The 14,219-nt window shown below is 31.7% G+C and overlaps 1 protein-coding gene across 1 annotated transcript; it reads left to right on the top strand.

Moving 5' to 3' along the window:
• Positions 1–885: 885 nt before the first annotated feature.
• LOC133197868 (uncharacterized) lies at positions 886–9,418 on the top strand. The gene is made up of 5 exons (XM_061334053.1): positions 886–1,080; positions 1,838–1,928; positions 7,290–7,466; positions 8,010–8,089; positions 9,308–9,418. The coding sequence occupies exons 1-5, from the start codon at positions 886–888 to the stop codon at positions 9,416–9,418; spliced, it is 654 nt and encodes a 217-aa protein (XP_061190037.1).
• Positions 9,419–14,219: the final 4,801 nt, after the last annotated feature.

The raw sequence follows: 14,219 nt of genomic DNA, 5'->3' as shown, positions 1-14,219 counted from the left end.
GTATTGCTAAAATTGTGGTGAGCCTCAATATTAGCCCATCAACGCAACTAACCTTATGTCCAAAAATACTTTTCTTCTTTCTGCTGCCGTCACGGTGGCTCAGTCAAAACTTCAATTGAAACGAAAGACCTTAATAACACACTCGTAATAAAGAATAGGTCATAGGAAAATTAAAATTATCAGGAACCAAATTGAATTTAAAAAAAGCCAAATTTACTGCATATTGATTATATATATATATTGTATGCACGAATGATTAAAAAAAATGATGCTTATAGAACTGTTGGTATAGAACCAAAATATAAAATATGAATGCTCCATTGAATTTTTCTTTGAGCATCTGCTTTGAAAACGAAAAGAGAGTTATCTAAATAGGATATTATCATTTCTTTGGACTAAGACTATCACAATAGAGGGGGAATGCAATGACATAGAGACAATTGAGTCAAACGCGGAGAGAATAAAAAGAATAAAAGAGGAAGAAGTATTTTAAAAAAGTAATAAGGGTACAGTGTACATGTATTTTGCACATTTTCCTTGATTTAAACCATGGATATATCTATAGTTCTCTTCGTAAAATTTATCATGCAAAATTAATCATACATTTATTTGTTTCAAAGGATGATATGGATCCATAATAGTGAATTGATAAATAACTGGGTGTTTATTGCGGTATCATCAGATAGAGAGGTCAGTGCTTCTCAGATTAAAATTAAAGGAGATGGTTATCAGTCAGGAAACATCTAAAGAGTCATGTTAACTTCCCGTGTAATACCAAAAACTATTTTCTTAATATGGATTTTATTGGGGAATTTCTTTTTCTGTTCTGGCAGTCTTGAGAGTAGCTATTCCAAACTGCAATATGGATATAGACTAGACAGAAGGATGATAGACTCCTTCACAGATTACAGTATTTTGGATTGTGTGGAAGAATGTCTGAGGAGAAAGAGATGTAAATCTATAAGTTATTATCAAGGAGCACATTATTGTGAAACTAACTATGAGAACAGAAGGGGAGCATCATCAATGTATATACAAGATTCTGGTTGGATCTACAGTGACATAGAGGATTGGGACAAAGTAAGGGTTACTATGAAGGATTATAATGTACATACCTTATAAAATCATAGCGATATTATTGTTTTGTTTGTTTGTTTATTGTTTAACGTCCCTCTCGAGAATTTTTCACTCATATGGAGACGCCACCACTTGCTGGTGGAGAGCTACAAATTTTGACCTATACTCGGCACTCAGGGCCATTGAGCAGTGAGGAATCTTTATCGTGCCAACACTTACTGCGACACGGGACCTCGGTTTATACGGTCTCATCCGAAGGACCGGTCTCCACGTCCCACAGTGGGATTCGAACCCGCGACGTAAAGATCAACTCCTTACTCCGCGACTCTAGAGTAAACGCTCTAACCACTGCGACACGCGGGCGACGCGATATTATTGTATGCCGTTAAAACAGAATTGAGGCCCATCTTCATCTCTTTTATTCTAATATCGTAGTATCTGGTAATTACATTTAATATTCTATTTTTTCTTTACTTACATGTACATTATTCAAAAGAATGTACGATGTTAAAGTGAAATTCAAGTTCTCGCCGCTATATATTCTTTCATAGAGCATACATTTCAGTTGTTTTAATTATCAATCCAAATACTTAACCCCCCCCCCCTTCCCTCCAAAAATAACTCGACTTTAGTATTATTTCGTATATTAAGTATATCAAGTCGATTGACATAAACTGTCCTTAAATACTTTTTACCCAAAAAGTTAAATATTTGAAGTTATGTAATGACATATATTGACGAAGTTTGTCTATTTCCATAGGAAATAATTGGAGCTTGTTCAAATGCAAACTGCAGAGAAAACGAGAAATGCAATCATCTTTCATTGGGAGAGTTTAAGTGTGTTTTGTCAGGTAAGAACTGCAAATAAATGTCTGATCTATTTCTTAAAAACTACGTTTGGTGAGGCTGTAAATGACGTCAGAAATGATTTTTTTTACAATCCAATCAAAATAAGACAAAAATGTGCCTTTTTCTTGACGTTTTTCTTATGGGGAAACATAGAGCGCAGCTTAGAACATACAAAATTTTTCTGTCAGTAATTAGTCTTGGATAGATACATCTTTGGTAAAAATATAAAGTTTGTTCAAGTTTGCGCTCAATATTTTCTGCAAGAAAAACTACATGAAAATAAGCATTTTTATACAAAATATGCTAAAATGGCAGGAAAAGGTGAACTTAATTATGTCATATTTCTAAATTAACAGTATTTTGATCAAATTAAAAATTACAAATAAAGATCACGTGTATAGCTGTGCAAAGTAAAGCTATATATAAAGTAAGATTAAGATATTAATTTTAAGTGGCCATTCAAGGATGTACAACACACCTATACCCCAAAAATTTCCTGTCGTTTAATTTTCGCTATTTTTGTATATCTTATACATGACCATATCTACTATGTGTATGTACATTTTGGTCAAAATCGTTCGAGCCGAATTTGGACAGGAAGTTCCTAAAGTTACCCCCATTTGGCTGATCACGAGTACAAAAAAATCAACAAACTAACTATAAAATCCCTTATTTTAAAATATTTAAGGTTAGCCTACATGTAGCTGTCAAAATTTGCTGAATCATTCGTTTAACTATTAAACACACAAACAAAGTGAATTTGCAGAGGTACACTTCGAGAAAAAACGATTTTGAAGAATTTAAACTGAAAAGCTATGGTTCATTTTTGCATTGAAAAATGCGTGATTTACAAATGAAATATTTTTTTATGAAAAAATCTGTTTAATTTTGAAAAAAATTATTACTTCTTGTAACTGATGATCAAAATGTTCTTGATAATTTTTTGAAAATTTTTTAAACGACGCGTTTTGAATTTATAGCGGAAAATATACCCCCCCCCCCCCTTCTCTCCGTAAGTTACATTTCTCACAGCGTCTTTCAGACTTGGGACGAAAACAGTGCTATGATTCTACAAATACAAATAAAAATTCCTAGCTGGAAAGTATATGTTACTTAAAAAATGTAATGTACATTATATTTATCACAAATATAAAATTTTACATCTGCATTTAAATGAAGATGAATAAGCAATTTCTGCAATTTTAAGACCCCCCCCCCCCTCCATTCTTCTCTGCAATGCAGGACATTCGAGCTTGAAAAAAAAATCGGTTACGTCTGCTTGATAAATATAATTGGCATATTTAACTCCTAAAGTACGCGGGTATGTTAAGGCTACACCCAGAGATATACTACTTGCCTCTACAATATGACGTCATAGTAAGCTGTATGACGTGAAGTTTAGAAATAATGATTCCTTAATATCTATATTTAAAGTTTAATTTCAGGTCCTAGAAATGAATGGAATCATTCAAAAACATAAAATAAACAAAATAATGTCGTTTTTGGGTGGTATAAACAGCTAAGTATTTATCACGGGGGTAAAATACCAAACCCATGACGTCATAACTATTGATCAAAATTTGCCGAGTGAAAATTAAACGGGACGAGAATTCATGTAAACAAATATGTAAAACGGGAGTTTTAAAGCATATACCGTGAATGTTATGTGTGATTCATTAGGAATTAAAGATTAAGAATCAGGTACGCTGATATATTCAAATGATGTTTTCTTATAATGAACACAGGCAGTGCTTTAAAATCCCGATCAGCCTTTCCTCTGTCGTTCTATAACAACAAAGTTGCAAAAGTTCAACACTACGCCGCATACTTTGAGACATAATTTTTGTTTGTATCGAAAGCTTGTATTCTATAGTTCTTGGAAAGTGCTGTTAGAATCGTGTGATTAACATGAATTGATGACAATTCCTTGATCGTTTGTACAAAATGTAATAATTTTGGTAAGGTTTCATGAGAAACTTTGGAATATTTTTTTCTGTGTCGGGAGAGTAGGATTCTAGCAGCACTTTTCATGACCCAGTGATATTTTTACATAATTATTTTCACAAAAAGAATTGAACTATCCCCGGGATAGTGTTGAACATTTTACTTTTTCATTAAGGCAATTTTTCTATTTATAGACGTCACGTGATGACGTCGTAGTGGAGTGCTTCTTTTAACCTAAACCTCAATGACGTCTATACAATGGATAATAATAGTAAATGTTTTATCTATGGTTTTTCCGATTTATCAATGTTACATTTTACGAAAAAAGTCTAAATTCGCCGAAATTTGATCTGGGTACTGCCTTAACATACCTGCGTAATGTCCTTCATTCGTGTATACAGATTAGTTATTGACTACTAATATTTTTTGTTATTCTAAATACTATTTTTTTTGTATTTACATTTAGTAAAACCATTTTTCTAAGGATTTTATGACCACGTGTCCGGTTTGGAGTTCATGCACACAGGTGCAGTTTCAAACCTTTATATGACCTACTTGCATTGGATATTATTTTTAAGTGAACGAACAGTGGTGTATGTACACTTCTCTTGTGATGAAAATGGAATATATGCACATTTAGGTTTTAAATTATTTCTGTTTTCAAAAGAGGGGTGCCCCCCCCCCCCCCCGGATATTGTATCCTCCTGTTGTTTCAATGAATGGAAATGATGTATTCGTCCATGTTAATTTCAATCGTACCAAATTGTAAATTATTTATCAGTATTAAAATTATTCATGTTAATCATCTACAATGGTATCATCTACATTGGTATCAATCGTTTTGTTCTTATTCGCGGAAATGCGAACTGATACTGTTTACAGTAAAAGATTTTCTCAGTGGGATGCAACCGTTGAATTAATTTCAGTAAATAATTTTAAACTGTTGATACTTACTTTAATTTGTATAAACTTTGGCTTTCAGTTCTTGTGTTCCTTGCAACACACTGTAAAATTTTTAATGTATCTGTGTAATTGTGAGGGAAAAAACTCATAATTCTTCGAAAAACAGGAGGAATAACTCAGCTAAGGGGAGGAAAGACATACACCTCCACATTTTTAGAGTTGTTTCTCTTTGATCAGTGACCTTCTGAAAACGGTTACTCTTTTTCATTTTTTTTTTTCAAAGAAAAGAAAAGAAAGAAAATGTTTATTTTCGTAATATGATAATATTTAAACATACCGGTAATATTTATTCTCAATGTTATGCGACCGATTGTAACGGGAAAAAGCAGAGTAGAGTACCATTAACATTTTTAGATTAAAAAAATGCCTTAGTGTATATCATAAATACAATATTAAAGAATTAATTAACTAAATTTAAATTAAAGAAGTTTAGGGAACCTGTCCTTTTTTTCTTTTTTATGGAGGGGGGAGATTTATTGCAATTGCGCAAATGATCAAGAATAGGATTTGGTATTCCTATAGAAACCACAATAAAAAACCTCTATTCTATTTTTTTTTTTTTACATTAATTACATCGGGATCGTATCGCTCGTCATTTTGACGCTTCGTAATGAACGTCAAATTTAACGTTATGTTAACGAGGTTCGCTCCTGAGCTTTTGAGCAAATTTTTTATCTTAAGCTATATTTCAAAATTTCTGCATAATGTTTTAATTCTTACAATAAATTTGGATTCTACAATGCTAATTTAACTATATTCAGTTAAAACTCCATGATTAAATTCCATACTAAAAGCATTAAGTGAGGAACTATATTTTGTGGCGGAAGGTTTTTTTTAGAAGAAAATGATCATTTTTTCTCTTTCGAAGTATTTAAAGTCTGCTAAGTTTGGATTCCTATTTTTACATGAAGTCTGCACACATAGTTATTTTGTGCAGTGGACTGTTTTATATTGGTCCTAAATTATCTATTAAATAAACTGTCATGAATTCTATCATCATATATGATAAATATAGTAAAGATATTGTGAACATAAAAAAAAAGCTCTAACTTAAGCTTAAAATTAGCACTGTTTTAGTAATATCTAAAAATTAACATCACAGACCCCCACTTTTGATTTTCTTTTCTGAATATATACGATACCTTTAACCATTCTTCTTAAATTCAGTAAAATGTCATTACTTTCAAATGATTTTTTTGCTTGTTAAATTTTTAATGCCAGAAAAATGAAAATGTTTGAGTGCAAAAAGGTCAAATATTTGAACATGCGGAGTACTTTGAAAATTTCTTAATTGTCACAAATTTTAATGTTTCTATTTAAGATGAAATGAGACTGTTTTTGTCCCCATTATTTATTTGAACAAAAATTATTGGAGTAGAAACCTTAAAAATTGATTTATATGTAAGACGTACTTACAGTGCAAAAAAGGTCAAACAAAATGCTCTGTAGCGCCAAAAGAAGCGCATTGACCCCCATTTTTGTTTTGATTTTTGATAAAGCTATGTGTATAAGTTCTAAAAATATACTTGATGAAAAATTCTCATTACTTTTCATGGGAGGATCCAACCTCCTTAAACTTTTTATTGAAATCGCAAGAGTTATCTCCCCCAGTGTGTTGTACGTCTATAAGACATCATATATTGCTCTTTTCAGCAAATGTTTTTTTTTTTATCCTATTTGAGTACAAATTACGTACAACTTCCTTTTTTATAATATAGACAAAAATAAGGATTTTATCGTATTTAAATGTGCACAGGGTATGGTCTTACGGCACACGACCAAAAAAAGCACAACACAGGAAGAATGACGTTACGGCACACCGGAGAGCAGTTTAGTTTGAATAAAGGGGAATTAGAGTGTGTGCGTTAGTGAAATTCCCGAATTTACGTGGGGTTATCCAAGTTTTTGTTTTAGCATGGATGAATCCTGACGTTACTTTAGACACTTTGACGTTATCGTTCGTGACCCGTATGGTGATATCACACAACATAAAACCCCATATTTTATTTATTTAAGCATCTCAGTTTGAAATTAACTATGTATATTGATATGTACTAATGCGAAGTGAAAATTCTAGAACTCACAGTTGATTATTTTTCACTCTAGACAATTTGTTTATGATTTCACCGGACAATCCTCGTATATAATAATAATAATAATAATAACAATAATAATAACAATATATATATATATATATATATATATATATATATATATATATATATATATATATATATATATATATATATATATATATATATATATATATATATATAATTACATTTCTTTCGAATTCGGTTGCTACCATTGCAGATAAAAATTACAAAGCCCGGTTCCGCGGTTTATTTATCTTTTCTGCATTAGTTGCAACCGTTAAAATCCACATAAACAAAGAAAGGATTTTACTTTCTAAATTAATAATTATCACATAAGTATCAACGAATGGTATTTTGCAGACTGTGGAGTTCCTAGAAGTGAGAATATAAGCTTTGATGCCGTAGAAAGATGGGATGGAATTGGAATATATAGACGAATACATCTTAAATGTGCTGAGAACTACAGACAAACTGGATCACAACAGTTTATCTGCCAATCGAACGGAAAATGGAAGACTGATTTAAACTGTGAAAGCGGTATGTTGTTAGAATGCCTTGTTTATTCATTATTGAAGACTCCATAGAAAAATTTTTTTGGCTCACTCAGGAACAGACACTTTTACATAAACCCTATAGATTATATTTGATTGATTAACTCTAAGCCATTATTGACTCAGCGCTGGTAAATTGACTGTCTACAGTTCATAGATTACACACTTTTGCCTTTACGATGTAGTGTACAATTTGATTATTTTCAATGAGAAGGTTATAACTTGGAGGTATAAACAACTATTGCACCCCTTTCATGGTACTCGCGATCTATTTTCTTTAGCTGTACTTACTTTTTTCCTCAGCATAGAGACTTTGCCTATTGCTTGAAAGATCAATACATCAATTCTGATAACTGTGTGCAATATGAATTGGAAATCTCTCTCGGGGACACAGTAATGCATATATCCTTAAAGAAGAAATATTATTTTCCCTATAAATCTTCTTTCGATAGATGCAAAATATTCGACAAACTTTTTAAGCTAAGAAATAAATGTACAGCTAGGTGAGACTTTTCTTCTATATTTTCAGCCTGTCCTAAAGATTGGGATGAATTTGACGGCCATTGTTATTTTTATGGTGAAGAAAACCTTTCATGGCATGATGCCAAGGTATATGAATAAACGACCCAACGATATCATAAAAGAGCGTTATTATTTTTATTTAATTAAATATTTATTAACATGTTGATTTCAAGTCAGATTTCTTATTGATTTGATGAAATATTGATCTGGTGTATCGAAAAGAAAAATCAAGTTTTCCTTGCTAATTCTATTTTTTGGCTTTCAGTTTTTAAAAGAAAAAAAATAGTAAAATACTTCTGTTAACAATGTTAAAGCGTCATGTCTTTAAATAAATCTTTTTCTTTATTATAAAACAGGATGTTTTATCTTCGATTTAGTTAAATTTGCAGCTAAATGTCGCAGAATATTCTGTTCAATTCAAAAAGTTCATCTGAATGTCGCATATATTCATTCAATTCAGTGTATTCCCGTCATTCCTTTGGATAAGTAAACATCATGTGGCTTAACAAGCACAGAATTATTTCCCAAAAATTGAACATGAAATGTCATCTAATACTTTTCATTTATACATGTATATTGAAAATCATGTTTGAAGATGAACTAATAATGAAAGTCATAAACACAAATATTATTAACATTAACATATACATGTAGATCTCATCTCCATAAAAAAATGTTGATATATCTTATATACATGCATAATGTCTCATTTAAATATTCATATAAATGAAAGACATTGATAAACTTTGACTAGGATTTAAGAGCTGTTTCAAAATGCTGACCTATAAGGATGCTATCCGATACACTGCATGCATCCTTTATATCTATACATGTACATCTTCAATTCTGAACATGTTTGAATTTCTGTCAATTACATAATTACAAATAATTAAAATGACACTGTGATAGAGTAGGAATTGATCAGCATATCCTGTTTTTTTTTTAATCATCTGTCATCTGTATTTCATTAGAAAGACTTTCTCATGCACCCTATTCAACGATGAAAGAACTCTATCAGCTTGCAATAAACGCTTAAACTTCATCATCAAGAATGAAAAAAAAAACACGCCAATTCTGTAATTTTTCCTTCTATGAAACAATGCACCCTCGCAAACCCTGAGTCTACTTTCTGGGTCCGCTTCTGAAATTGGCATTCACTTTTGGCGTTCGCTTTGGATCCGCCCAGGGTGCACTTTAGATGCCTCTGGAATCGCTCGGCGTCAGCTTTGGCGTACCCCGAGCGAACCCGGAAAGCGAACCTGGAGTTAATATTCTTTCATAGAAAGATATTATGAAATATTTCAGAGAAAATGTGAAAGTGAAGAAGCTGGAGCTTATTTAGTAGAAGTGAAAGATAAAAGAGAAAATGAATATCTTGTCGAGACTTTCCATAATACTTTTGAAAAAAGTGAGTGAATTTTGCGTTTATTTACATGTTGTGTTTTTGTTTCAGTCGTATAGTATACAGTTATGGAATGGGTATGAGGGAAATAGCAAATTTATGGTTCCCCAAGGGAGGAAATAGTTTCCTGCCGAGGGGAACCATAAATTTGATATTTCCCGAGTACCCATTCAATAAGTGTTTTATTATGCCGAAGAATCATGTGAGATTTATTTTTATTAATAAATATTCATGAGGGAGTAGTCCCAGGCAGTAACTCCGATTTTTCAGGGAGTAGTCCACAGATGAGGGAAATAGTATCTTTTCAGGGAAATAGACAGCTTTATGGTATTAATTTTATATAGAGTAATAACAGTAGAGGTAAAATAATATTTCCTAGCTATGTAAGACACAGAAAAATATATAAAAATGCCCTTTATGCTGTCTCTTTGTGTGGAATTTATGAATAAAAGATCACTTATAAATCCATTCGATATATTTTCAAAGAGAGAATACCATACTATGAAGCTGTTTGAGCTTAATACTTTTAGATACGCATTGAAATATTTTATATCATTTCGAGTTTCAAACTGAGTAAAGTGTAAAGTTACTAATATTACATTGTTTAGTAGAATTGAATTCACGATACCTGGATTGTTCTTAATAGGGCCTAGACACAGACTTGAAGTTAATATTTTCTAAAATTTTCAGTATGATATAATGATTTAGAAACTTTTTCATCTGGAAATTGTTAAAACTACGAATACGCGTTTGATTGACACTCAACCTTGCACTTTTACGAAGTAAATTATATCCTTAATATTGAAGAAAAATGGAAAATGTTTTGAGTATTAATGAAAAATATTAAAAATATAATCAAGAAAATTCAGAGGAGAAAGATGAGAAAGCAAAACGAACTCACTAGTATTGTCAGTCCGTGCTCAGTGATGTGTGCAGAGTAAACAAGTTGAACACACCCGGTAAAACGTAAACATTAATAATAACAGAGTTCTTGCCTGTGTTTACATCACAGATGTTTGACGTGTTGTTATAAAGAATCTTTTAGTCATTGAATTTTAAGAATTTCCATGCAACTTCAATTCATTAAACTGATGTTATTTTTTGAATAAAAAAAAAAATAGATTTAAAATTGTAAACAAAAACGGCAATGCAACTGTGTCCAGGTCCCTCCAAAAATTTTAAAATGCCAGATTAAACAATGTTTGATTCCTCCCCGTTATCTACGTATAGGACCTTGTACTGGTAGCTACCCCTGTCCTGTGTGGACCGGCGCTAATGACATTGATACGGAGGGTGTATTCACCTGGAGTCGATCGAAAAATAAGGTGATATACTCAAACTGGTATCCTCCTGAACCCAACAACATCGGCAATCAGGACTGTGTTACTTTCCTGCGAACAGGTTTTTGGGACGATGAACATTGTAATAAAAAAATACCATTCATTTGTGAAAAGGATTAATATATGTATTTATGAAAACAATTGTACTTTTCTTAATCTTAGCCGATGTTTAAATCCATTTGTAAACTTTAAAAATGTTTGCATGTACATGTTTCACTTTCTGTCAGAATGTTTTTTCCCATATAATTACCTGACATTTACATGTTCAAAGATCACAGTATTATACCAAAGCTTGCTTGAAACACATTATTTATTGTGATTGTTAAACTTAAAACTCATTTCGAAAGATATAATTGAAGATATCGATTATTAATAAGTTTATAGCAGAACTTCATGCTATGTTTGACTTTATAACGTTATTTGCTTTTACGTTTGAATATAAAGAAATGTAAACTTTAAAATCTTCAGAAAAATAATGAAAAGAATGAGTAAATTAGCTACCAGAGTCTATATTATTGAGAAATACAGGTTACTAGTCTTAGAATATCATTTCTGGATAAATATATCGGCGATATTGTCCACGTAAAAGAATATGATTTTTTCGGTTGCCAATCAGAATACTCCTCATACTAGTAATTGAATTTCTTAATATTTCCTCTATTTTTTTTGTTTTAGCATTTTGCAGTATGTTCCCTTATTTTAAGGAATAGATTCAAATAAAAGCTAGACACTGAGGAATCTTAGTCACTCTTGTGTCAAACTTTGGTTTGGTAAGTTATTTATCGAAAATTCTTCTTTACCCCCATTTTTTTTTTAATCTTTTCTATATCGCTTTTAGTTTCCCTAATTATGAATATTATTAATTACCTGAGTAATTCTCAAGACGAGAGATTTTTTTTAGAATTCTCAAACTTTTATGGCTGCGGGGCCTGCTCAAATTCACATGAGATAAATGCATATTTTAAAACTAGAACCTGATTCAAAATAAAAACAATATATCGAGCAATACTGGTCACTGTGAGTACAAGACTGCATCAAATAAGGCATCTTTTCTTTATATTAATTTTTTGGGTTATACAGTCGGTAGATACAAGTGAATTTACCGTACAGACATTTAAAAAAAATAATAAAAGAAAGCCCATTCTATTACAAATAGAATTTTTATACAATGTCTTTCTGAATAATCTATTCAATAAAAGGCTTCATAATCTGTTATAATCCAAATATAAAGTATGCATGATCTAAGTAATTGATTTTGCAATATAGTTGTTCCTCGTTTTGCCTATATCTCATCGCATCCAGCATTAAGAATGTGACAATTTTCACTGAGAAGGATATTTTCCTGCTGTGGACTATAGCGATGATTATACATAAATTGCAATGACGTAGGGGTAACTGATTAATACATGGTAACGATTTTTGAATTATTCAAAAATGATACACATACTGGTCTTTAGCATGTCTCTATTGATACACATCAACTGTGTGTCCAATGTTATCCTTAGATCACATGAATTTTTTATTAGTATCTTTTTTTGGAAATTGACAACGTTGCTTTCTGCAATTGACATGATAACTGTCGGATTTTTAATAGTATTTAATAAATCTAAAGAGATGAAATCCTCTCAAATATAAGGAGACAACGAACAAAGGAAAACACATCGAAGATTTCCTTTTTATTTCCAAAAATAATTTACAGATTAGTAATATTTTTAGCATTATATTATATTGCTTTGGAAGTCTAAAGACCAGTTATTCCAAGCTGCAGTATGGTCTTAGACTAGACAGAAGGGCGATCGACTACTTCACAGATTATAGTATTATGGACTGTGTTGAAGAATGTCTGAGTAGAAAGAGGTGCAAGTCTATTATCAAGGAGCACGTTATGGTGAAGTTTACTATAAGAGCAGGAACGAAGCATCTTCGATGTATGTACAAAATTCTGGTTAGCTTTACAGCGACACAATGATTGGGACAAAATAAGACTTAGCTTACAATTAGGTTTTTATGTACAAAGCGCCATTATAATCTTAACGGAGGTACGCCTTCAAAAATATAAATTTAAATTCAAAGCATATTATTTCTTTCTCATTCTTAAAAATTAAATGGAAATATGAAAAGGAAGAAGAATGTGTAACAAATTTATTGATGTATGCATATTTCATGTTTTATATTATTTAGATGAATAATCACGCGAAGCTTAAGCGAGATGAGGCGGATGACGAGAAAAGAGTTCAAAGCCTTCTCTCTTTTTATATATCAGTCGAAAACGATATATTTAAAAACAGCTTATAGAGACAAAAGGGTTACATTATCGATAACATGTAGTACATATTAGAATGCTAAAATATGAAAAAGATGTGTTTCAGATTTAGAAAGACAAAAATGGAAAGGGGGAGTGGGGTTCCAGCCCACAAGTGCGTGTGGTTGTACTCTGTTTCTTTTTACTCCTTAATTTAACATTATTTCAATCCTTTTACGTCGTTGTAGGAATTATATTGAAAGACTGCTAAAATTTAATATTTACATTTGCAAATGTTTTCCCTTATATAACATTACTCTGAGCAATACGTATCTATAACTGTATAAATACCTATACGGGGTCAACAGAGGTCATGGATGTGCGTATGAATATTTATGAAAACTAGGTTAACGGCACTATTTTTACTAAGGCAATACACATTTATCGATCGCTTCCGCTTATTGCAGAAGTCTAAAAATAGATATAACCAACATCACAAATTGTATTTATCGTTTTATTTGTATTCCAAGCAGTGGACTCAATCAATAATAAAACATTTCTGCAAAACAATGTCTTATTCATGTATGTCTAAATTTTCGTCTGCTACACTGACCCCAGGTCACTCTAATGTAAACAATGGCTGAATTTGGCAACTTTGATATGGGTGACGCAGAAATGTACCTTCTGCTAGACGATGACATATTTGCATCACTAGATCTTTCCTTTATGGCACCTCTGAGTGTTGAGGTAACTAATGAAATGGAGAAAGAGCTGAAAGTATCAGATATGGAGGGTCTGCCATGTCCTGGTGTGCCTGTTCATACACCCCCACCAGCAAAGAGATTCAAATCTATCTCCGAAAATGAAATGCAGAACTTTCAGGATGCAAGGCAATCTGTATCTACAAAAAGAAACACAAAATGGGGAATCAAGTTGTTTCAAGGTACATTTCACAAGTCAAATCATATTATTGTCAATATTTTAGCTGGTTTGCTGTTTATTTGATCACATTGAGCACAAAATCATGAGTAAAATATGAAATATAATAGTTAAACCAATAACCATTTAGTAAAAGTTTACAACAAAGAAAAGTTGATCCATGATGATTATGATATGTCCGTGTAAGAGAGGCAAGTACATGTTCTATTGTATATTATCTATATGTACAATGAACAGACACACTCACCACCAACAAAGACACACGTGTAAAATACTATACCTAGAGTAGACCAA

This window comes from Saccostrea echinata, unplaced genomic scaffold (assembly GCF_033153115.1).
Source record: "Saccostrea echinata isolate AGI-Se365-2 ecotype Australia unplaced genomic scaffold, CSIRO_AGI_Sech_v1 ptg000032l, whole genome shotgun sequence".
Classification (NCBI taxonomy): Eukaryota; Metazoa; Mollusca; class Bivalvia; order Ostreida; family Ostreidae; genus Saccostrea; species Saccostrea echinata.
Note: the sequence above shows the minus strand (reverse complement) of the source record. Positions and strands in the feature narration are given on the sequence as shown.

What these genes read in the sequence shown, in the direction of transcription:
- LOC133197868 (XM_061334053.1), top strand. Translation starts at nt 886, where the DNA reads ATGATAGACTCCTTCACAGATTACAGTATTTTGGATTGTGTGGAAGAA. An exon ending in TGATTTAAACTGTGAAAGCG is followed by an intron (nt 7,467 to 8,009) that starts GTATGTTGTTAG and finishes CTATATTTTCAG; the next exon opens with CCTGTCCTAAAGATTGGGAT. An exon ending in TTTCATGGCATGATGCCAAG is followed by an intron (nt 8,090 to 9,307) that starts GTATATGAATAA and finishes GAAATATTTCAG; the next exon opens with AGAAAATGTGAAAGTGAAGA.